This window comes from Durio zibethinus, chromosome 8 (genome assembly GCF_047325235.1).
Source record: "Durio zibethinus cultivar Kanyao isolate XHJ-2024 chromosome 8, ASM4732523v1, whole genome shotgun sequence".
NCBI classification, from domain to species: Eukaryota; Viridiplantae; Streptophyta; class Magnoliopsida; order Malvales; family Malvaceae; genus Durio; species Durio zibethinus.
The window spans coordinates 4,136,350-4,162,524 of record NC_143169.1 but is presented as its reverse complement, the minus strand read 5'-3'; the positions used below and the strand labels follow the sequence as shown (position 1 = coordinate 4,162,524).

Genomic DNA, 26,175 nt, shown 5'->3' with positions numbered 1-26,175 from the left:
TTAGCTTTCCAAAAGCTGTTCTACATTTCTTAGTTTTTATTTTCATTTTTTGTCTTCGCACTCAGATCCATTACAAGGCAAAGACAAGAAGAAGAGACTATTGGAATTCCCTCCCCCTCCTGCTTATGGGTTTTGAGTGCTGCAGATGATTAACTTAAAGTGTGCATTGTTTGCTATAACACTGCAACATCAAAATTGCTTTAAGAAGAAACTATAATTAACTGCAGCAAGTCTTGAAAAGTGCAAACAGATTTAGTGAGAGTAAACTCAAAGTAAAAGCTTCATTTCCTCATGCAACAAGAAACCGTCTGGGTCTGGCATCTCTCCTATGACAAGCTAAGCTAGCTGAATATTGCTGAGAATATACTCAAAAGAGACAGAAAGGAACAAAAAGAGAAGCAACTAAATCACTGTTAATGTTGCACTTCACCACCAAGCTTGCCTGAAAGAATTTTCTCGCTTTCTCAAGACTGCGCCACTCTCAGTTCAACACAAAAAAAAACCCCAATAGCCAACGAGATAGAATTAGATAAAGCAACATTCAAACAGGCAGAGAATATTAATTTACTACAACACTGTCAGTTTCTTTCTATATATCCATATACAATATATATTGATATTCCTAGATTTGGACTACTTACAGCCCAGAAAAGCCATCTTCCTTCGCTCCAATGCACATGCAAGACAAAAAAGTTTCTACCCATGAAACCTTGATTCATTTAAGTTACTACAAGCCTAAAAAGGAAGTAAAAGGAAACTACTGCTACTAATTGAGAGGAATTGAGTGTTTCACTAAACCAGGATTATTTGATGTAGAACCCTTAAGTCCCACACCCAACTTCAACTCCAGCTCCACAGTCCCTTTCCCTTCATTTCCACCAAAGCTACTACTACAACTGAACAACTGAGACACGGAGGTAACCACCGCGCATTTCCTCTCGGTTTTAGCTTTACCTTTCACCTTCTTCTTTGTTTCTATAGATGAAGATGAAGTACAGGGCGATGAGAGAGGCAATACCGATGGAATTTCAAAGTTGGTCTTGGCTTTTGACCCTCTCAGCCGCCTCGCTGCCGCATCATACGCACGCGCAGCCTCCTCAGCAGTGTCAAACGTGCCCAGCCAGTGCCGGCACCGCCCAACACGGTCGCGTATCTCGGCTGACCACCTCCCCCACGGCCTCTTTCTTACACCTCTATAGCTTTTCTGCACCGTAACAACAGGACTGACGTTTCTATTGTTAGACCCGAAACGTTGTGACAACGAAACGAAACCTGGCGTCTCTAGCTTGCTAGCGCTGGCATCGGATAGAAATACACCGTTGCTGTTGTTGTTTGGGGTGGGATCGGTTTTGTTACCAAAGAGAACGTGTTCGCCGACCACAGCTGCTATCCCATCAAGAGCAAAAGGCGTTTCGGGACGAGTTTCAATTAGGGTTTGAAGTTCATTTTCACGATTCTTATCAAAGCCATTGAGTGAAAAAGCACCCGAGAATTCAGCATAAATGGGTAGATAGTTTTGCCTGTAAAAATGGGTAGGAGCTATCATTGATGAATAAGAGAAGTGAGAAGAACCAGCAGGAGGCTTGCAAAGGCAAGGCGTTTCAGTTAATTCAGAAGTTTCTGGCCTGCAGAAGAACGAAATGGCTTGTAAAGGTTGGTAATTTACGATAGCGGGGCTTTGCATTGTAAGAGATAGGAGTGAAGAGTGAGACAGAAACTCATATGAGTCAGATCCACGAATACATATTTATTTATGGAGAAAAAAATAAAATATTTAATTTTTTAACAAAAAAGATTTTATTTAAATTTGAAGATATTCCTGTCAATTTCGACGAGACACCTAATATTTACATTGGCAGTACTAGTAGCGAGGGATATCCCTTTCTAGATTACCCATTTTACCCTTATATTTTGTTTTAATTTTCGATAAATTATAACTGAAGCATTCTTTCAAGTTGAGGACAAAAACGTCCTAAGGTGGAGAAACCGGAATATAGGCTTAAAAATACGGAAACGCCCCTATGATCAAAACTCAAGTGAGCGTATTAAAGGGATTAGAATGTCATTAAAATAGAAGCGTGCCCAAGGTGATTTGATGGGGGGGAGATTAAGGACTTAAGAGGTCGGAAATAACCCTACCATATTGGAACGGAATCTCTAGATTCTAGTCGCAATTAATCAGAAGAGGGACATGATTGTAAATAAGTTAGAAGATGATGCGCAATCCAGAACTTGGGGGTGGGAAAATGATGCGCAATCCACAATAGGTATTAATGTGCATAATCTCGAGGGTGCTTGATGGTTAATAGCCGTCTGATTGCGTGACGTCAGGTTAGTATCAAAGGATTAGATTGTTTTGAGGCATTGAGCGGAGATAGATGTTGACGATGATGTTGATTTATTTATTTGTTTATATTTTAATTTTTGATTGCTCGGCTATTATTTGGGTGTTATAGAGGTGCAGTGGAGAAACCATGTGGACGCAGTTGAAGATCCGGTATGTAAGTGGAGGACGGTATGATCTTGACGATGATGATGGCGATGATGAGTCATTTGGCGTACGTTGACACATGAAAGGTCCTGATCATGTCAATCACACCATTTCTTACTTCTAAAATCTTTTGGCCTTTCTTTTGGATTTACTTTCGGCAAAATCTATTGATAACGAAGAAAAAGAAAGCTAAAATGTTAAATAAGTTTCTAAATTTTTTATTTTCTCAAAAATCAATCTTTTAAAATCAAATGAATTAAAATTTAAATTTAATATCTCACATTTTCAGTCCTACGTTTCAAAGATAATATTTTGTTAAGATGTTAATAATATCCTAAGTATATATTAATAATTTAAAATTTTGTACTTGGAGAAAGAAAGATTCCAATAACATATATTTGCATGTTTCAAGTCTCAATATGTATCTCGATATCATTATTAAATACTTTGACAGCAACAAGACAAAGCCAAACAATATTATTATGCCCCATCTCAAGCAGCTATTCTTTCAAGATCAACATGCATTTATTTATTCAAATCCGAAGATGGAAGACAAACACTCACCGCAAAAAGCAACATAGTTTCAAAATGTTTGATTAATAAAAAAAAAATACTGTTTTTTGTTAGTGTATTCGAATTTGTAGCATAATCATGTGTTAGTGGATCCATGCATGCTACCCTTCTTCCTAACCATGTTTTTTTACGTTGAAAGTTGAACTTTTATATGAGATTCCTCTTAATTTGGTGAAAGTATATCAATTTATAATTGTTCGTTTAAACATTTTCATAAATATAAGTATTGTATATAATTTATAAGATATTGTTCATTTTAATTTTAAATTTTAAGTTTTTATTTCACAAACAAATTTTGTTTAAATATATCATAAAGTATCTTTACATAATTTTAATATGAAACTAGAATTGCAAAAATATTTATGATTCAAGATTTTTCCTTATCCTCGCAAAAACAAAGGCTGAGACAATAAGAAAACCGAGGTAATATTGAAAATTCCAAAGTTGAAGCAAATCAGGGCAACATTTTCTGTCTAATTAGTTTAGTTTGCTTGACTAGCTAAGAGAAACAAAATAGAAACTGTATCTAAATGTGGCAAAGCTCAAACAAATGATCAGTGGTCCATCAAAGAGATGAGGCTGGAATTTGAAGACAATTGTTGTATTAAATAGTGCTTGCAAGCAAAAGCTCATCAAAAACCTCAGATCTTTCTCTCTCTGAAACACTAACACATGCAAGAGAATACGTACACAGATTGGGGTTGTTGGCTTTATTTTGGGCAGTTTTTTCAAGGGCACTTCGATATTTGAAGAAACATTCACTAGGAACAAAAAAGAATGTCGGTCTATAAGTCTCTAAATCACTCTATCTATGAAGATATTGAAGAGAGGGAGGGATGGGATGTTGTTCCCAAGAGAAACTGGGTACCGATACTGAAGAAGCACGCGATGGGGTTTTTATAATATGTGTTTTAACACTCATTGGACTGAGAGTTGTTCACTTGCAATGTGACACAGTTCAATATTATAACTTTGGGTTTTGAGAATGAAGTGTTCAAGAAAATCCCAAAAGAAAAATAAGACAAAGAAAGTATGCTATTATGATAACTTTATGATTCTTGTACTTCGAAACTGTGTACTTTTGGGTTAAAGTAAAGCTCTGATCTCTGCTTTGAGGTGATAATAATTTCATGGCTTTTGTTTAGGCTTGTATGGGGAAATGCAGAGTTTGGTCAGATCAGATGCCACAAGCTTTCGTAAATTCCAGCTTTGAGAGTCAATTGATAGAGCCACTTTTGAATATTCTTCCATTACCAATGTGAATAGTAATTTTGAAGGAAAAGATAAATAATGGTCAAACAAAAAGGTGGATTTGCTTCATTGATTTACTACCACGGAACCGGTCATGTCAGTATTGAGCCTAGAAGTGAACGCTGGGCTTGGTCTATGTAACTAATGCCAGTACCAGTTCCAGTTCACAACTAGGCCTAGTTCTTGGACCTCCTAAATTTTTTCTTTTCACATCAAGATGTTAAAGCTATTAAGCGGCCATTGCTTTATTATTATTATTATTATTATTTTTCATAATCTTGTTAGAGGAGGAAAAAATATTTACTGAGAATATTTGTTACAGAGATGATATTGAAGCAGAATTTTTTTAGGTTAAATAGTGTTTGAATGATAGCATGATTATATTGTATTAAAAATTGACAAATTTATCATGTTTAATTTAATTTCTAACATATGGTTACTGGTGAGTCCTTAGCATGACTCAACCTGGACTACTGCTACATAGGTGCGATTAGCATAGGCCGAATGATGACACTACAAAGAGGAATTGAGAAAGACATGCAGATGCGGGAACGACGGAAAGACCCCCACCAGCCTGAACCCTGGAAAAATCTTTTCGAAGGATTAAGGATGTCCCTAAAATAAGATGAGAATCGCGTAGTTTGCGCTTCTACAAAAAATCATCCTAGATTTTCTCCCTCATCCATCTACTATTGCACTGCTACTTCATTGCCCTTTTTCAAACATTACATATATATTTCGTATCCAATTCCAATTACGAGTGGAACAAGCTTTGCACATTGACATTTTGTTCTGTCCAACTTCTAACTTATAAGACAATTTTTTTCTTAAAAAAAAAAAAAAAAAAAACCCTTTTGCATATTGACAAATATTAAAGTCTCATAACGTAATTGTTTGAACTAATGTGAAAACGAGCGAAGCTATTTGTGAGTCGATTTGTTTGAATGTAACACTCAAAGTCTGATTTGTTCATTATTTAACTGTATTTGGGCTCAAACTACTCTAGTAATGAATGTGTTAAATTTAAATATTTTAATATCTAATTTAAGAAGTTTTAAAAATTTAATTAAAATTTATTTTTTTAATATATTTAACATATATATTTACAAACTAAACCTGAACATGAAAAAAAACACTTAGTCAAATTCAAATAAAACTTCAAACCTCGAGTTATCGAGTCATGCTCGTCATACTAAGCTACAGCCTTCTTGAATACTAAATCCTAACGAGTAAATTTTCAAAACAATACTTCAAGATGTAGATTGATTATTTAAATAAAAAAAAAAGTGGACATCTTAAATATTAAAGTCATATTTAGTATATAAATCATAAATAAAATAAAATAATAATTTTATATTATATTTAATTTGTAGATAAAAAACAAATACGATTACAAAAAAAATAATAATAATCATAAGATGATTCAATCATCTCAAAATTATAAAAATTATTTTTAATCCATGAGATTGAATTTATATATCATATTATACACTTAAAAATTACATTAATAATTTAAATTATATAAACTTTAAGTAAAAATAATTTTAATCAATAAATAAATTATCATATCTTAATCATTGAACACATCAAACACAATATTATTTAATTTAATTATATTCATAATATCATCTTATCTTATCGTATCATAATTATGTACCAAATACATCTTAAAGTACTAAATAATACAAGTGCAGGGCAGTTGATGCACAAGATGACAGCTCGACTAATTAGAATAATTATGGGATTTTGATTGTTTGACTAGTTTAACATTAAAAAAGCAAATTTCACATACTAGATTAAACATTCTAGATGTCTCATTTGGAACCAAAGGGTATCAATTCTCCTAACCTCAGTTACTACTATCAAGTGCTGGTAAACATTCATATAGAATCTCAGCTGCATGTTCCAATTCTTTTTCTGAGATGATCAATGGTGGCACCAGTCTCACAACATTTCCTTTTCCTGCAGTTAATACTAGAAGACCGGAATTTCGACAGGCATCAACAAGGGGTGAAGCAGATACATCCAGCTCTATTCCAATTATAAGACCCAAACCTCGCACTTCTTTCACGTGCGGATTCCCTACAAGCTTTTGGATCAACAATTCTTTGAAGTAATGACCTTTCGTTGAGATGCTGGACAAGAAACTAGGATTTGCTATTTTATCTAAAACAGCAATAGCAGCACTGCACACAAGAGGTGAACCGGCAAAAGTACTTCCATGGTCGCCATGGACTACAGCAGAAGCAACTCTTTCTGTTACTAAAGTAGCACCTATTGGAAGGCCTCCTGCAAGAGGCTTGGCAAGTGTCATTATATCCGGAAATACACCGTATGCTTCATGTGCCCAGAGATGACCAGTTCGCCCCAATCCACATTGAACCTAGGATTATGAGAGTAATTGTAACAGTGATAACAAATGTTAGAATCTTTTCTGGCACAAGACAAATTTAGAAATAAATGAAACAAAACAGAGCTACCATTCTGCCTCTTGTAAATCAGCATAATTTCATCATATGCTAGAAATACTTCTTTACACATCCCTTTAGCACCAAAGAAAAGAATCATAGCACTTTTACCTGTTATATGTATGCCCGAAGAAAGCCACCGAAGCCTCTCAAAAAATTAAAAGAAAAAAAAGAAGCCACTAAAGAATTGTCTGAAAAGCATTCATATGCTTTAAAATTGGAACTAGTGTATTGGTAATTTCTCTAATACCTATGAAGAAGAAAATATAATTAACTAATTCTACTTATCTACTAAAAAACATTACTATCAAGTTAAAGTTTACTTGTAAAAGTCAATCGTAATCCTTGTGAGAAAGTTGGGTCTTCTCTTGTTTCAATAAATTTGTGACTTTAAAGTAATATGAGAATATCTTACAATTTTGTTTCAAGTATAATAAAAGGTTTCAGTTTATTTTTTTAAAAATTTAAATCACGATTGATCACAGTCACATCAATTCCATTATAATTTTACAAGAGGACATTCCATTAGTACTGAAATTAAGACACTTTAACCTCACAATGTGTAACAAATATGTATTATAAAACTTGTTTTGCTTACATAGTTGTATTATTTATACTACTACGTGCGTTGAGTTGTTTGGGAAAAAAACAGAGGGAGATAAGGTAGCAAGAGATCAACCACAAATTAAATCTGATCAAGACATTTGGTCGATATGATCTAACTTCAGAATTGAGCTAATTTCTAAGAGGGGGGAAGCTGTGTACCTCATCAAAAACCAAGAGGGATCCAGCATCATCACATGCCTTACGCAAAGCTAGCAGAAATTCTTTTGTTGCACTGCATATTCCACCTTCACCCTGAATGGGTTCAACAAATACAGCAGCAATTTTTCCATGGTGGATAAGATCTTCTGCAGCTTGTATGTTGCCATACTCCAGGAAAGTAACTCCAGGCATAACAGGCTCAAATGGTGAACGATAATGTTCTTTACTTGTCAAAGCAAGGGATCCCATGGTTCTACCATGAAAGCTATTAGTAAAGGAGATAAAACCTGTTGCAGGCTGTTCATCATCAGGATGTGTAAATCTTTGAAACTTCCTGGAAAACTTAATAGCAGCTTCATTTGCTTCTGTTCCAGAGTTTGAGAAAAATACACGATCAGCAAAAGAATTAGCCACAAGACGTTTTGCAAGCTCCACCTACAACAACAAAATATATTCCATCTGATAAACCAGCAAAAAAAAAAACCATAAAACATTAGCTAAATTTGGTATATCTGTCATGCAAATAAACCAATCATTTATCAACAATTCAAGAGAAAGAATGGAATTTCTAATTAACAAAGACAATGTTGTTTTATTTCCTCATAAAAAGAATATGCAAATTCTGTACTTGCTTCACCGATCTATATATTTCCATACAGTTTGATAATTGCTTCTGCTACTAAATAAGCACAATTAAAAATGAACAAAATTTAAATTTTTTCTACAAAGGAAGTCATAACTCAGGGATAGAGGAGGCGGTCACAGATGCTGAACTTTGCAATTAGACCTATTAGACGCCACCTCTTAAGGTGGCTGCAAGAACTAACTTAACTGAACCTTGGGTTAAAGAAATGTAATTTTATCATATAACAAAACGTGTGATAGTATTACACTGATATAGGACAATTATTTTATCATTAATATTATATTCAATCGATTATTCAATTTAAATCAATTATGATTTTACTTCATCTGATTTGCTTTTGTTTTCTAATAACATTTACGAGATAAAACGAAAGAGAGAAAAATCAAAATCCAACTTGCTATCTATTATATCTCGAAACAAATGTAAGCACAGCTGAAATTCAATAATCCAACAATGAATATAGAAATTAAATTGAACTTTCAATAACAACAAAAATTACCCATAAATCAAAAACCCAAAAGGAATCTAAATCGAAAAAAAAAAACTCACCTGAGGAATGGAATAGTAGGCATTACTAACGTGAGTGAGAACATTAGCTTGCTCTGTAACCGCCCTGACCCAATCAGGATCCCCATGACCAAGAGCATTGACAGCAATCCCAGCTGCACAATCAAGAAACTCTCGCCCTTCGGGATCATACAATTTACAGCCCTTTCCACTCCACAGCACCACCGGAGCTCTTGCATACGTCCCAACAAGAACCTTTCCTTCTTCCTCTATCAATTCCTTGCTTCTATTTGACTTCAATTTCAACGGATTCGGTGCTTCCAGGTCCACGTTTAGACATGCACTCACTCTCATTTTGTTCAACGAATGACGGAGATTGGTGGCCGGAGAAACTGAAACTAAAAAGCTGTTAAAAAGCTGGAGAGAAGCCATTTTTTGTCTTTTGATTCTGTTTTGGTAAAGCTCTGATCTTTTCTGTTGGGTTTTGGTTTTGGATTTATACAGCAAAATTAGTTTTCTTATTATAAAATTAGTTTTGCTGTATAATATAATTAAAAATATAAATATTTCAGGATTGCTAATATAATTTCTAATATGATGATTGAAGAGTTCGTTGGAGGTTGAGAAATTGAAGTAGGGGCGATCTGTCATAAAAAAAAAAAAAATCATGTCCGAAGGTGTTAAGACGATACTTTGATATGCATTCTAATACTCAAATCAATAAAATTCGTGAAAGAGAAGAAAATAAAAAAAATATAAAATAATTAGATAAAACAAAAATAAATAAATAAAATTGTGAATATATCACTTGCTAAGTCTAAATATATCTCTTATACCTTATAATTATATTCGATATACAATTATAATAAAATAAAATAAAATAATATTATAAATATAATTATATTAAATAATATCATATAATTTTATATTTAATATATGTGAGGATTAGAATAAAATAATTTATTTATTAATCAAAAAATTATTTTTAAAATTTTATACAATTTAAATTATTGATATAATTTTTAAAAATATAATAAAATATATAAGTTTAATATTATAAATTAAAAATAATTTTTTTCACTTAAAAAAATAAATAAATTTATCCAAAAAAAAATGATAATACTCCTTATAATTATATTTTTTTAATTAAATATAAATCAAATATAATATAAAATAATTTTTATTTTATTTTATTTTATTTATTATTTTATATATTAAAACATGACCCATAGACAATAACATAACCAATTGAATTACTAGGCATTAAAGTTGCTGAAGTGACAGCCAAAGTTGCTGCTATCGTAATTGTTAAGGTATAACGATTATTATATAGTAAACTAAATCTCCGTACAAATGTCCACCCTATCCGCTACTTCCACGATGTTTTTATTTTTTCAAGGTAGTGTTTGATATTATTTTAAAAATTTTTGTAGTAATTTAATTATTATGACAATAAAAATACTAAAGTGATTTGATTATCAGTAATATTAAATTATTATGTTTGATGCTTTATTATAAATCACTAGTGATTTTAAATTATTTTGCTTAATTTTACATTAAATAAAAAATCATCGAGCACAAAATATTTAAAAAAATTTTATAAAAAAAATTAAAATTTAATATTTATTGAATGAATAATTTATAAAATTATGATATGTTATTTTATAATCATAATGTATAAACCAATTTTGATGAAATAGTTTATAAAATTTTGTTAAATAAATTTATTATATTTTTAACAATAATTCCAAAAAGAATGTAAGAAAGTTATAACATGAATTAAGCTAATGAACTAAAATTTGATTACTCCGTTCACGGAAAAATTTCAATTTTTATTAAAAAATAATTTTATTAAATTTTTATGAATAAATATAATAATAATATTTTTTTGAAAATTAAGAAAATTTTAATCATATATTTCGAAAAGATAACTCTATGTTATAATTTCAATAATACAAAGGAACTCAATATTTTACTAATTTGAATTATATATAATGAAAGGCATGAGTAGAGATTGGAGAGAATAATTGATTTCTTCACAAGAAAGGTTCTCTTATAAAGACTAAATTAAGAGGGAGTCATGTTTTTATTCTAGTTATCATTAAGGTAAATTAATTAAAAGATAATATTAAATATTACTTTTTTATTGTTATAAAATTTTTTGATCATTTTAGGTTGATATAAATCACTCCTCGATAATTTAAAATTATTATTATATATGATTCTTAAATTACTTTTAAATAAGATAATGTAATTATTGATTATAAATCACTGATTTTTTTTATAAATTACCCCATTTACTAGACATTCTCTATGTAAATTACACCATGAAACCAAAACTTAAGAGAAATACAAATAATAATAATAATAATAATAATAATAATAATAATAATAATAATAATTTTATTTTATTTTTTTTAAGAAAAATTTAGGAATAGATAAGTTGTTCAATTCTCTATATCAAAGTAAGATATGTCATATTTGACAGTTTAAGACAAATGGCTACAAGTCATGCATTCGAGATGATCCCAACAAATGACCACTGACAGGACTCAAACCCAAGAGATCTTCGTAGAAAAAGACAAACTTAATCAATTGAACCAACCAACAAAAATACTACTAAAATAGAACTGTTTTAAAAGTACTATAAAGAGAAGTAAACTTAATATAAAAGTGTTATACAATATTGAAAAAATTGTTTATAGTATTTTATATATTTTTAATAAATAAAAAAGCTGCTTAACTTTATTAAATTAAATCACAAGTTTTTAAGTGAAAAAAATTAATAAAAAAATGTTTTTGTTAACTATAATAAAAACAATTAAATTCAATAGAAATTTGGACAAATAAAGAAAATGAAGTGAAATAATATAATCTATCTTAACTATTGAAGAGTAAATTGAAAATGTAAAAAAATTTCATTAAAGATTTTTTATTAAAATTAGAGAATGTAAAATATTTTGATTTGTAAAAAAAAAAAAATTCATTAAATACTTGTTATTAAAATTAGAGAATGTAAAATACTTTAATTTATAATTTCGTCTAAAAACTTAAATCTGTTTCTCGTATAAATTAAATTCTTAAAATTTTGAGAAATGAGAGTCTAGCATTTTATTTCTACTTTTGTATTCGATAAACTCTTCCATAAATTGGGTCGAATATAATAAATTACAAACAAGAAAAAATTACTTAGCCATTGCTTGATAAAAATGATGAAAATTATCATTTTTCTTTGTGATATTTTAAGATTTTAAAAAAAAAATTATCTTATTTTTAAATTTGACTTGAATAAAAAATTTACCATATATCATTTATCTTTTTGAAAAGTAAGTTTAGCAATTTTTGCATCTTTTTTAAAAATTTGTTTTATTTTTAATTGATATCAATTAAGGTTTTTTTTTTTTTTACAAATTCCTTATTTGATATCAATTAAAACATTTTTTCTTATAAACACTTTATTTAATACTTTTTTCATAATCATTATAAAAGTATCAAATAAGATAATTCTTTGAATAAACGCATTATTTGAACCATTCAAATAAAGCATTTTGTTTTTACAAATGCCTTATTTGATGGACGATGTACTTTAATCTTTACAAAAGCAAATACAACATTTCTTTGAACAAATAACTTATTTGATATTTTTTTTAATATATTTACAAAAGTAAATAAAGTGTTCAGTTCTTGCAAATATGTTAAAAATATGTTAAACACCATAATTGGATATATTTAACTAAAAAATTAATTTTTTCTGTTAAAAGTATTATTTGTTGTTTGAATTATTTTTATTAAAATAAAATAAAAGGTTATTTATAATTTATAAAAGAAATTACGATAATTATATATGAATTAATAAATCAAAATTTTTTTAATTAAATGAGTGAATTTGATTATAAAATATTTTAAAAATTAAACAAAACTTTTTTAGATATTATATTTTCTCTCAAAATTTAAAATTTTCATGAACCAAACGTTAACTTAAAGTTAAATTTGAATCTCCTTTCTCAAAATGATATTTTATTAAAATATAAAATATATATTATTCCTTTGACCAGATATTGGTCTAAATTCAAAATTAGGTATGGCAGGAAGCAGCACTAATTGGAAATTCTGATTTTTTGACTAACCAAACAACTGAGTTAAATGGGATTGCCCCATTCATCACAAGAAATATGGTTTCCAAAATACAAATTCAACTGTGATGGTTTTAAAAAATTTTTTTAAATATTTATTTATAATATATATATATAATTATCAATAAATTTATTAATTTTATTCATGCAAAAAGTATTTGAAGAAAAAAATTTGAAGTTGTACAGCGAAATTTTTAAAATTTTTTTGATGTTTGTAGTGTCCATAAAAAATCAAAAACATTCATGGTGTTCGACGAAATTTTTTTATTTTTTATTTTTTAGAGATAATCATCGACACTCTGAGACATCCGCGTTCCAGCTGTCAGATTACGCACTTTACATTTTTGTTGGAAAAAAAGGATAAAAAAAATTGAACACGATGAAAATTCAGCTTAAAAGTTGACGAAAATCGTAAGATAGTAGACCCGTAGCCCACCAACAACAGCTGTCAAAATCCAACTTTTCAAACCGCAAACATCGTCGTAAAGCAGCACCTGCATAAGCGTATGCAATGACATCTTAATGCATCAAAATTATTTTCCTTTTTTTATGAATTAAATATATTAATAGAAACTATAATTATAATAAAATAATATTTAATAAACAAATTAGTGATTATCTTACACCATTTTGTTTTAAAAATTAAGGTTGTAAATGATCAAAGCAAATAGCATAAAATATATCATATTGGACACGTTTGGATGCTATTATAATTTTTTTATGTTACATCATAGGCGGAAACCTTGACGTTTAATACAATATGTAGGTGAAATAACTTGTAAGAAAACAAAGGCAAATTCACCCACTTTTCAATTGGGGACCACTAATATCTTGTTGAATTGTAATACATTTCAAAAGGAATGAAGTTGCATCATTTTGAAAATAAAATACTACTCTCTCTACTCTCATTTTAAATGTCTCTCTTTGATTTTGATACGTATTAACAAGGAAATCTTAATTTTTATGTATTTAATATTATAAATCAAATTTTTTAATAGTGATATATCATGCTTTTTATTGTCAAAAATAAGAGAATTGAAAAATAAATTCAAATTTAAAAAATAATAATATAAGGTTTTTACAAATGGAAAAAATAATTTTGAAATATTCCAATATAAACACTTAAATTAACTAGTTTTTTCATCATATACGACCTAATTAATTAGCTTTTTTATTATGTACGACTTAATAATCTCATAATATAAAAATGATACGAAAAAAATATAAAAGTGACAACGTAAAATTTTTTAAAAATTTTTTATATAAATTTAATTAAAATTAAAAAATTTATAATTTCATTTAAATACAAATTATAACACGTAATTTTTATATAAAATATTATATAAATATATGAGTTGTCAATAATTACATGACACAGATGAACAAATTATTATGTACAAATTTAACAAAAACCATAACGTAAATGAGTGCATTCAAGAAGGAACCCAAAGTGGCAATATAACAAATAAAATACAAAATATAGGTTTAATATATTTTTAGGAAATTTTATAGTTTAAAATAAAGAAATTTTAAATTTTTTTTATTTTTAATAATTGATTTTGCAAACCACGAATACGATCCTATTGATTTTCTTTATCACACATAATGGTTGGTTTTCATGTTCAGCATAAAAGAAGATGCTTGTTTGCTAAAGCCAGACGGAGTTTTATTGTTGCCGTCTAAGTAATCGTAACGTTCATCATACTTTTAATTGAGTACAAAAATCAAATTTAATAAAATTAAATTAATATAAAATTTTCATTAAATTTTTTTCAATTATAATAATTTATTTCAATTACAATTATAATAAATTTTATTACTATTTTTAATTTTATCGCAATCAATCTCACCATTCATTTAAATCGAACCGAAAAAAATGTGTTCAGTGAGATCGGATTACTGTGAATTCCATTGGGCAAAAAAATCGTTGAAAGGTAAATCTTTGAATACAATCGACTTGTTATCAATAGAGGAACAAAGAATTCATACACGAGAAGCACCATTTACTGGAAATGGCTTTTATCATTGTTCATCCATCCTCTTTGATTTTTAGAATATTTTTCTTCCTTATTCAAAGAAGGCTCTAGCGGCATTGCCAGGACATTGCTACCATTAATTTCATTAGATATTGACAACCGCTCCACTGCCTTCTCTGCTTCAAGGTGTGCCATCAAATCTCTAAGCTGCAAGTGCATGGAAAATGGCCACCGAAGAATGATATCGGTAAATTAAGTTGTAAATTTGACTAGACCTCTTAATTTGTATATTCAAATAATGCATAACACTAATAATTTGCATATTTATGTGTGCTTTATACAAAAATTACATATTATATTTCATTTTAACACAAAAAACACAAAATATATTTTTTTATTTTTGTTAAATCTGTATACAATTTTTATTAAAATTTTAACCCATGTCTCATTTAAGGATGTTCATAATCTGATTTTAACCAAAGTAACCAACCAAACCAATTTGTTACTGTTAATCAATTGATCAATAAATTAATTTCAATCGATTAATAAAAATAATTTTAGAAAAATTTCGATTTTGGTTAATTTGGTTTGAAAACCTAATTAATCGAAATTTTAATCAAAATATAACATAATCCAAATATAAAATAAAAAAATACATGAAACAGATCATTTAATTTCATAAGTTGTTAAGAGTTTTCAACATAATACTTTGATATTTAAATATTTTATTGGATAATTTTATTTAGTTTATTTAAAATATGAGAAATTAAAAATTAAAAATATATTTTAACTTAAAACGTATTTATTATTTGGTTGATCAAAAAAATTAACGGAATCAATCGAATTAAATTTGACCAATTAATTTTTGAAATTCATAAATTTAATTCGATTAACGAAAATAAAATAATATAACTCGGTTAATTTAATTTTGAATAATTTGATTCAAAATTAATTGAATCAGTCGAATGAATACACTTAATGTTATTCGTTTCTTTTTTCTTATCATTATCATGTTGTGCCAGATCTAAACTTTACTACAACAACAGCGCACTAAAGCTGTTTAAAAAATCCAAATAAAGCCTTACCTGTTCCTCCAAGGCCTGGATTTTATCATCTTTCATCCTCAAAGCCTTCTTTTCACTGGAAAGGTCAATCTTAGCATTACATCAAATCAAAGTACAAAAGAAGTAAACCAGTCATTTGCCGCACAATAGTAGTTCATTAGGCATGCGCATCAGTGACTAAAACAGTGCATATTTGGTCGATCAAGAAGACATAATGTGATTAAAACAGTTACATCTAACAACTACCAACCACCAGCATCCATTTCCTGTATTCTAACTGCAATTCACATGATTACCCTATCTCAAAGGGACAGACATCCACCCCAAAAGTACACTGAATTAAGTGTTATAGCAAATTCTGAAGTGTTAACATACACAGAAATAAATGTCTCGTAGCATTATTTTGGAAAATGCTTCTACAACTTTCCAAAAGTTAATTGTAAAGTTAAAAAGGTCTATTCCAATTCAATAAACATCCAAACATGTCAAAGACAACAGCATGTAAAAGATTATCGCTATAACCTACAAAAAATGCTATTAGCTAGCCATACCTCTCTTCAACTTCCAATAACTTTGCTTTCCATATCTCCTGGTTTTTCAAAAGATTCTCGTTGAGCTACAAGCAGACACAATGAAATTTGTATTTATCTAATATGTTTAAGAAAAAAAAAAAAGAAAGAATAATTACTTTTGAAATCATCTAATACAAACCGTGCATACTCTTGAGATCAAGAACTTAGTACTCACATCCTCAAGAAATCTCTTTTCCTTCACATGTCTTTCAAGCTTGGCCGGCATCTTCTGTCGTTTTTGCATGACAGCCTTGTTAACAGCATCTGCAGTTGCCCTCTCAGTTTCTTCATTGTCTTGTTGAAGCAAAGTCTCAAAATACTATAATCAAATCAAGCTTGCATTACCAATAAGCTTAAAGGGTAACTCTTTCACGGTTAGAAAAGGGGGGAAGTAAAAACTTACCAAGTTTTGGTTCCCAAGCTGGGTGTGAAGTAGTTCATTGTATCCATTAACAATCTGAGAAAAAAACTAAAAGTCAGACCAGCGTATTACACAATAGCACCAAAAACACAAGTTGAAATAAAGTCTAGAAAATTTACGACCTCAGTTTCACAGCTCACAAGAGCCTCAGTATTTCCAGAATTTACACATTTACAGCTCCCACAGCCATCATTTGCTTGCACACAATGTGAATTCAATTCAACCAGCTTACCATCAGTTTTGGATTGAATTTGTCAGTGGACATAATTGTCACCAACATAATCCCAGACACGCTGTGTTTCCAACTTAAGAGAATAGCAGTTTTGTGTTTCTTTCCAATGTATTATAGCATGTTCCCCTTTATACCTACATTAAAATTTTGCTTCTAAGAAATTATGCAACTCACATAAGAAAAGAGGAAGTAAGGGCAAGAATAAAGTTCCTATGCAACCTGTCAGAGAAAAGTAAACTTTTACCTTCCACAGCCACAAATCCACAGATGACAAAAATCCAAAGATTCTCAGAAGTCTGACAAATGAAACATGTTGACTTTTCAGGCTGCTGCTGGCAATATCGGCATACCTGCAACAAAAATAATGAAGAACATTCAATATACTCCCAATTGCTTTCTCTATATTGGAGCAGGTAGTTGAAATCTCTTTCATAAGGCCCAACAGTAGCATGCATGCTGGCACAATCACCATTAAAATAATTAAATAGTAGCAAAATAATCATAGTCACTTACCGGACAAGAAGAATCTGTCCATTTTGAAATACAGGAGCAATGGAAAGAATGATTACATATTGTTGTGAGAATTCCACTTGCGTCGTGGTCTAATCTCTCTGTAATAGAAGGAAAAAAAGGAATATGATGCCATCTACAGTTTACTGTCCACAGAAATAAACAGTATGCTTGCAAAAACAAACTACACAAGCTGATCTCACTAGAGGCATAGAACAGACTTAAAGAGAAGAACTATGATAGAATCAAAGGAAACATATAGACAGTTAATGGAAGAAGAAAACAGAGAATAAAGGACAACATCATTGAGTGTATTGTATTTTATATATGCGGTGCAGAACAGCAGTGAGGGTATTGCGTAATCATGTGATTGTGTGTGCCGGCCAGCACATCAGTACCAATACTGTAATAATAAACTTGGTTTGATCTGGTACGCACTCAAGTAGATTACTGATGCTTTATCTCGTTAACCCTCGGCTCAATTCGGGTTTGACCTATGCAATTTGACTCATAACACATTTATTTTGCATAGTACATCCAGTTGGCCGTTAAACGGGCCAAAAAGAGAACCACATAGTTTTCCCTTATTATTTTAGTCTATCTGCTTGGCTAGGGCTTGGATGCTCTAACTGAAGAAGTCCTTAAAAAGGATGGAGTCAGAATTCTGTTTCACAAGTTTTGTTTCCTTCTACCAAAAATTTTGATCAGATTAGTCTAATAATCTCTGAAACTTTGACTAAGAAGTAATGAGAAAGGGTATCGTTTAAGGAAAAGGAATATGATAGGAAATTTATAAAGCACAGTTGAAGAAGGTACTAAGACAAACTGGACATGAAGGCTGCTCAGTTGAACTTGCGGGAGAAGACTGTATAGAGTCTTGAGAACCAGTGTAGCCGGTGAACTGCACATCCACCGTAAAAAGCACACGGCAGACTTCTTCCTAAACAAATCCAAAATCAGGACAATGACTTACCTAGAAAAACAATAAGTAATGAGAACATCATATAACAAAGATAATTTTATCAATCCTATACTCTACCAATTAAGAAAAAGAAGCCCTACCTCAAGAGAATTAAATTGTCTGTTGTTAAAATGCCGATATAATTTATCTGTAGAGTCTTGACGATCAAATCTTATCAAAACGCTACAGCGATCCTCCATTCCATCGCTCCTAATCATCACCAGAAAAGACAGCAATAAAAATTCAAAATCTCAGTCAATGAGCATGACGAACTCCAGTTATACAAACATTATCAAAACAAAAGCGAATTAATATATATTTACGCCAATTACAACCATTTTTAGTAAGGAATTGACTATCAATTCCAGAATGGATGATATAATGCTGAAATATGTCAACCTGACAATTCTCATCTCCAATATGTGATGGATAAATGAAGCACAAAACTGACAAAAATCGGCGTATTTCATGTGGTTCGGCACCCCTACCACACATACAAGAGGTTTCCTTTCAACCTATAAAATTTAATATTATGTCAAGTTACAGAAAGAACAGTAACCACAAGGAACTCACCTAAATTAGTTAAAAATTTCAGTAAAATGAATATGAAAAATTGTCAAATTTTTCACATAAACAAAAGAATCATTGAGATTTCTCAGAAACTAAAATAAAACTTTGAAGGAAGAGCTTACAGGAAGGGTGGAAACGGAGTCACTGGTGATGAGTGCATAACTCCACGTGTCTCTTCTGTTCTAGGGTTTCCATAGGAGAAAGCGATGGCTTCCGTGCTTATGTTCGTAGCTGTTAGGTCGCCGGAGATCGCCGTCTCCGTCCGCCGGAACTTCTCGTCTCCGATGACTGTGCTTGAGCTTGATGACATGGCTTCGTTTCTTGACTTTAAAATATTGGTTTAAAAAATGACGAACAAAAAAGATAAAACCCATACAGGCATCGTGGGGTTTATATAGGGAAGAAGAGAGTAGGATTTTATGGCATGTAGCCATGTACCTACTAGTATTAAAAATAATAATAATAATTATTCTTTTAAAAAATAATAATTATTTTTAATTATATTATAATTAATGAATTACAATAAATTTATGAAATTCATAAAATATTTATATAAAACTTATACTTATAAGTGATTGCCCTTAAATAATTTTTATTTTATTTAATATACAATTATAAAATTATAACAAAAATTTATAGATAAAATAAATTCGATGTTAATCATATTTTATCTACAATTCCTTTTATTAACGTTGTAACATGTTATTTCCAATTCTCTTTACTAACATTGCGGCATGTTAAAATAAACAATAAAAAATGCCACGTCAGAACAGAATCCAATTGTACATTCTGATATTTCTACTGAGCTCTGATGAGTTTTGATTTTTTTTTTCTTTACTTGCACGATAGCATTTGTATATTTATAATATAGAGTAGACAAAGCTCCTTTAAAATTTCAATAATCCGATTCAATTGATTGTATCAAATAAATTAATAATTTAAACTTATTTAATAAGACCAAAATTGATTTGAATTATAAATAATTCAAATTTGAATCAAAATTATTTTAATATTAAATTAATTTAATTATAAAATTGAATAATTTAATTCAACATTATCAGATATCAAATTTGAAAAATCCAAAATGATAAAAAATAATTCGAATTCTAACCATCCAAATGTAATTTTAACTCCTATGAGCATCCCAAATCTTGGGCTTATCATTGCTTTTCGCACACATGGCGGCCAATAATTCCACGTTACAATTTCCCTCGCTAATCAGTAATCACAACCTCCAAAAAAAAAAAAAAAGGACACAAATATAACAAATGAGATACATGAATGGAGCCCGTACTCCCAACTCAATACAACAAACTAAGCCCCTTTTAAAAATGAGAGCCTGAGCCAGCTGGAACTTTGAATGTTAAACCAGATAGAGGCCTGCTGTATTGGTACTCAGCTGTTTTTGATTCAGATAGCAGCTGGAACCGAGTCAACTGATTTCAGTACTTTCTCACCCATACCCTTACACCCCACTAGTTTCTGCCCAAGGAATAAAGTAGCAAACAACATTCACAAGTGCAATTGGCATGAAGAAAGTGAAAAATCCAATGGTGCAAAAAAATAAAAAAGGCCCGACACGACACATGATTTAAAAAAGTTTTTTTTTTTTTAAAAAACAATTATGGTGTAGGAAAAAGCAAGAAAAAACAACATAAAATCTGTTAGCCAAATGTCTTAAGCTCAATTAATTCATGCAGCCAACCAAGAGAAAAAAAAAAACAGTGCAAAATTTGTTAATCAAATGAATTCAAAGTTTAACTCAATTGATTCATATAGTTATCTTTAAAAAGTGATGTCCAGCAAGTCTAAAATTTAAATTCAACACTTGTAACCCTTTCCCCTATCGCTAGCCTCCTTTGTACAAAAAAAAAAAAAAAAGTTAGCCAAATCATGTTGCCAACCACTAAACAGGACTTTTCTCCTAAATTTTCTGACTACCCAAGAAAACTGAGATTCGTTACTTGCTAAATTCCTTAATGACAACTCGGGTAAATAGTCACTAGAGGATTAAGATAACTTAAGTAATTCTGGTCAAAATAAGAAGAATTATTGCTTTTCAGAAGAAAAAAAAAAAAAAAAATATATATATATATATATAAGAGAAAAAAGCAACAAAAAAAAAAGGTATTTTAGGGTAAGGAGCTTACACATTTACAATGGTATATATATCGCCGTTCGGAAACCCCTATTTAAGAGTATCCAGAACTGCATTCTCAATTCTCTTTGCAGCATTTGCTTCCCCTAGGCCATACTTCAAAAGCATTGCAGCACTGAGAATTGTTGCAAGCGGGTTTGCCTTGTCCTGCCACTAAGACCATAATGTATTCCAAATTATAATTGAGGCTCAGGAAATTCAGTTTGACAGGCAAATGATAATTAAGCTTTAACTACAAAAAGTAAACAAAAAAGGTAAATCCAACCTGTCCAGTGATATCAGGAGCAGAACCATGAATAGGCTCAAATAGTCCAGGTCCTTGTGCAAATGGAAATACCAATATTGCAAATAGAAAGAATATATGAATACCAATATTCCCAGACCAATCTGCAAAGAGGTTAATGAGTTGTCATACTGATTCACCAAGACTAGCAGATGGAAGCATCACAAAAATTGCAGGGAATACAAACAGTAGAGAGATATTTTCCACGCATAAAACCAAGATAGGTTGCAGTGAATTTTATGAAACAAGTTCATTGACCACAAAATAGAAGGCTAAATTAGAGGATTATAAAATAACCCTAATCCCTCAAATAATTTAGTGGATGTAAAACAGTGAAGAAATACAATTCAGTTGGATAATAATGATAACAATCTATAGGTACAAAAGGGCATAATATGATGCAATAACCATTTTGTAGAAGATGCAATTAGCAAGATTGGTAACATTACAATAAACCTCCAAAACATTAGCTTTGTCAACAGACAGAGTCATCCGTGGCGCTTCTGAACAATCTCAAATGCAACATGAGCAATGCGATCAATCTGGCATCAATTTGTTTAATTTTCAACAATAAAAATTATTCACATAGAAAAGAAAACCATAGGAAAAACTTTGATGAAAAAGACAAAACAGGCATTTCACACGTCAAACATAGGATTTGCAGAGGAAGTATACTACTAGCTATCTGTTATAATCAAGAATCATAAGACAAAACTTTCAGCTTCTTCTAAATTATAACAATACAAGGTTAATCAAGTTCTCCTTTTTTAACTTATCCATTCAATCCCACCTATCCTATTGTAGCAGATTATCATTAAATTTCAATCACAAATCAATAGTCCCTCTTCAGAAGTGGGTTCACAATCATGCAACATCATTCGCCATCAAGAAAGGATTTATGATTTTTTGTCAACCACACAAATTTTGGGTATTATCAACTAAGAGCAAGCTTAGTTACAGAATTTGAATTATTTTATTTCAGTCACGTGATGCATTATACAAAAAGGTGTCTGTATACAAGCATTTCATCAAACCATTCCATTAAGCATATATTTGAATCCAATCAAATATCCAGAAATATTATTTGGGAAAGAAAACGAAAAGAAAAAAGAAACACATACGAGAAGAATTATCTATAAAGTCCTTAAAGACTATGAACATTTAAGATTATCTTCACTAAACAATCATAATTCTTTAATTATGCATCCATTCATCATTCAATTTGTATTTGAAAGAATGTTGTTTCACTTAATCTTCCAAATCATCAACTCAACACACCACAGCTGGGAGATATATAACTTGTTTCAAAAAAGTAGATAAAGAATTGGACAATTAAAAAGAGCAATTGTGAGTGAAGAACTACCTCATGAGTAGCATACACCTCAGTGTTGAAGCCAATATCCTCACCCTTTTCATTAATACCAAATCCCCTTGGTTTTCCAAAATAAATACCTGATTTCATTATAAGATCAATGCTGATTATTGACATAGAAAATAGATCGAGCAACAGAGAGAATGGAAGAAAAGCAATTGGCTTGATTTTATTTTTAAATGTATAATGACCTCCAGTAAGCTCCCTTACCACCATAAGGTCAACACCCTCAGCAACATCTTTCTTCAAAGTTGAAGAGTCCACTAACTGAAATAGCAAATAACATAGAAGAAGATTTTCATCAACCACAGATTTGAAATAAAAGAAATGCTAGCTACATGTGCTACCATGTATGCATGTGTGCGTGCATACAAATTAGAATGAGTTTTTTTTTTTTCTTGGAATTAAGTAGTTCATTCTGCACTGTCCAAAAGCAGAGAATAAAACAATTACAATAGCTTCAGCACTCATGTCCCTCCACCCTAAAAGTATGATGAACTCACAAAATCTAGTAGATCAACTGTTGAGGACGACCCTTTCAAATGATAATAATCGTTACTTGGCTAAGGAATAGTCCAAATCATATGCTACTAACTTATACACCTTCAGAAAAGAAAACGCATAACTAATGTCAGAGACTTGCCTTACAAATAACCACTTTCGAAACAATTGAAGGTGAGGCCACTTATACAAAATCACTAAAGCAGCAAGTTTCCACATAAACTGCCAACTATTTAAGTTAAATGTCCTACCCCCCAAACTACACTGAAAAGAGCATATGGAAAACACATAGAAACATTTACATCAGTTCAAGCTAGCTCATGTAAATGAGAAAATCTTTACATACACAGGCCAAAGAATAGAAGGTAAATGGAGGGAATTTCAGCAAAAGCAATATCCACACTGCATCATACATGCAAAGAATTTTTGTTATGGATAAATGCAAGTTTTATCTAATTCCAAAAATTCATTAAACTCATTAAGAGTGCAAAAGAAATGAAGTGATTAAGTAGTTGAAATATAAAGAAAATTTCAGAAAAATCAACTAAAACACCATCACCTGTGGTAAAACAGTAGCTGGCCTCAAATTTGCAAAAACTTTAAGCCCTTCTCTAAGTTGAAGTAGACCGATCTCTGGCTTCAAGTGTCTTTCATTTTTATCCCACTTATACCTAGAAGCCAGATGAAGTAATAAGTTAGTTGAATGGAAAAATTGTCATAAGAAGAGAAGGCCCAAGAAAGAGCAGAAAATAATTGATAAACAATTATACACAGGAATACCCTCCGACTGCTCCAAGGAGAACGGCATCAGCTTTTTGTGCTGCTGAAAGGGTTTCCTCTGGCAAGGGAACTCCAGTCAAATGCAAAGCAGCTCCGCCCAGGGGCATCTCTTGGAAGCTAAATTCAATCCCTAATCCATGCCAAAACGTATGTAGCAATAAAGAAAGTTCATTATATGAAATATAAATCATTTCTTCATAAAAAAAAATGAATTATGAAACTTTAGGACAGAAAAAAATTAAAATTAAGCAACTTAATCAGGAGTATATTTGTGAAAAACATACACATTTAGTCCTTTATTTTGGCCTCTATTTTATCATGAATGAGAATAGATGAAAGCAGAGGGAAAGTAAAACATCAATATCGTAATTCTTCAGTAACGTATCCAATAAATCTAAACATCATAAAAGAAATATATCAACTAAAAATCAACTTTAATCTATATTATATATATTTAAAACTCTAAATCCTTTCATTGTTCGTGGCCAGCACATAGACTCAATTACTTTTACTGCCATACATCTACAACAATTTAAATGTAATTTTAAGGGTTTTGTGTTATCAGTAATCTTTTGTTTAGATTTCATTGTCTCAGTCCATTTCACAGTTTAAATTCCTTATTTTATCAAGAATTTCACATTACCACATCTGCAAACAATCGTACCACTAACACTTCCGCAATAACAAAATCATTCTTGATTACAATTAATAAATAATTAAAATTTAGTAGGACACATTCCAACATAATTATTAATTAAATTTTGAATTTTTCAAAAATATTAATTCTAAAGCAACAACCAAACATAAAATAATAATACAATACCATAATTATTGGCTTCTTCATTTTGGTTATTTTGATTCGCTTTTTTAGTAGCCAAACAAAAACCAAATAAACACGAAAATAGATTGGTTGGTGTGGCGGCAGCGCACCTGATCCTGCTCGGTTTGGGGAACGCTTTGGCAACGGGTTTTAGAATGAAATGAGGTTTGATGGAGCGGAAATTTAGCTGAATAGAAGCCGCCATTTGTGGAGAAAGAAAAGCAAAAATAAGAGTAAACAGATCTCTGTTGCAGAGCGGCCGATTTTGAGTGTACAGTATACAGATTTAGACAGTTTGGTCGTCACCGAGTACAGAGTGTAATTGAGTAAAGTTGAGTCGAATAGTGGGAAGTTTGAGTTCGAATTCGAGTTCGACTTACAATTCGAGGTTCGATATTCGGTTCAAATTCGATCGAATTTTATTTTTCAAACTCGAGCTTTCATGATTGAATTCGAGTTACTCGAGCTCGCTTGATTAAACTCAATTAATATGTAAAAATAAACTTGATTCGTATACTCAACAAAAGTTCGATTATTCATACTTGAACTCGAACTCGGGCTCGAAATATTTTATTAATTAAAATAATAAAAATATATTTAAATATTAAAATTCGATTAAGCTCGCGAACTACTCGAGTCGGATATAAAAATACTCGAATTCGACTCGATCGAAAAGTCGAACTATTTTAGCTCCACTCAATAATAATCAAAACGAATTCGAATTTTCTTCGAATCGAACTCAAATAACTTACGAATACTAATGTATTATTTACACCTCTAGTCACGAGATTGTTTGCTTGTTGTTGTCCTTTCCTTCTTTCCTTGTTTATTAGAAAAACTAAAATATGAAAATCTAAGTTTTTTTTTTTTTTTTGCTTTTTATTATATTTTTCATAATTTAAATTTTAAATTTTTATTAATTTTTATATTATATATAAAGATAAATGAACATATTCCTAGTAGTCAAAAATTACAAAAACTGTCTTATATAAATGATTATAAAATAATTCAAATAAGTATTATGCAAGTATTTTAAAAAAATAATTTTAATAAAATTTCTTTGAATTATGAAAATAAAATTGCATACAAAACTCAATGAGAAAATTAATCTCTTTATCATA

The 26,175-nt window shown here is 30.2% G+C and overlaps 3 protein-coding genes and 1 pseudogene across 4 annotated transcripts; all 4 read right to left on the bottom strand.

Annotated features, from left to right (window-relative positions):
• Positions 1 to 351: 351 nt before the first annotated feature.
• On the bottom strand, positions 352 to 1,737 carry LOC111278759 (ethylene-responsive transcription factor ERF084-like). The gene has a single exon (XM_022865382.2). The coding sequence runs from the start codon at positions 1,682 to 1,684 to the stop codon at positions 767 to 769; it is 918 nt and encodes a 305-aa protein (XP_022721117.2). The 5' UTR covers positions 1,685 to 1,737; the 3' UTR covers positions 352 to 766.
• Positions 1,738 to 5,904: 4,167 nt separating this feature from the next.
• LOC111278795 (acetylornithine aminotransferase, mitochondrial-like) lies at positions 5,905 to 9,358 on the bottom strand. The gene is made up of 3 exons (XM_022865426.2): positions 8,744 to 9,358; positions 7,549 to 7,983; positions 5,905 to 6,698 (listed from the first exon to the last, which is right to left on the bottom strand). Exons 1-3 carry the CDS (start codon positions 9,350 to 9,352, stop codon positions 6,165 to 6,167), a joined length of 1,578 nt encoding a protein of 525 aa, XP_022721161.2. The 5' UTR covers positions 9,353 to 9,358; the 3' UTR covers positions 5,905 to 6,164.
• A 5,382-nt stretch (positions 9,359 to 14,740) lies between these two features.
• Positions 14,741 to 19,514, bottom strand: LOC111278796 (BRAP2 RING ZnF UBP domain-containing protein 2-like; annotated as a pseudogene). Its single transcript, XR_016343993.1, has 12 exons — positions 19,263 to 19,514; positions 18,970 to 19,085; positions 18,672 to 18,780; positions 18,426 to 18,549; positions 17,613 to 17,710; positions 17,344 to 17,449; positions 16,990 to 17,233; positions 16,850 to 16,903; positions 16,622 to 16,765; positions 16,426 to 16,490; positions 15,896 to 15,950; positions 14,741 to 15,017 (listed from the first exon to the last, which is right to left on the bottom strand). The product of XR_016343993.1 is annotated as a BRAP2 RING ZnF UBP domain-containing protein 2-like (transcript).
• A 670-nt stretch (positions 19,515 to 20,184) lies between these two features.
• Positions 20,185 to 25,373, bottom strand: LOC111278366 (3-isopropylmalate dehydrogenase, chloroplastic-like). Its single transcript, XM_089765166.1, is given in 11 exon segments — positions 20,185 to 20,622; positions 21,291 to 21,445; positions 21,564 to 21,685; positions 21,840 to 21,853; positions 21,964 to 22,063; positions 22,066 to 22,123; positions 22,945 to 23,033; positions 23,145 to 23,220; positions 24,014 to 24,125; positions 24,235 to 24,364; positions 25,058 to 25,373. Coding segments are annotated over 10 exon segments (1,020 nt in total). The 5' UTR covers positions 25,260 to 25,373; the 3' UTR covers positions 20,185 to 20,622; positions 21,291 to 21,328.
• Positions 25,374 to 26,175: the final 802 nt, after the last annotated feature.

Coding starts and splice junctions, on each gene's coding strand:
- LOC111278759 (XM_022865382.2), bottom strand. CDS start 1,684: ATGCAAAGCCCCGCTATCGTAAATTACCAACCTTTACAAGCCATTTCG.
- LOC111278795 (XM_022865426.2), bottom strand. CDS start 9,352: ATGACAGATCGCCCCTACTTCAATTTCTCAACCTCCAACGAACTCTTC. Junction 7,984..8,743: donor CCTACTATTCCATTCCTCAG/GTGAGTTTTTTT, acceptor TTGTTGTTGTAG/GTGGAGCTTGCAAAACGTCT. Junction 6,699..7,548: donor CCCTCTTGGTTTTTGATGAG/GTACACAGCTTC, acceptor TCATAATCCTAG/GTTCAATGTGGATTGGGGCG.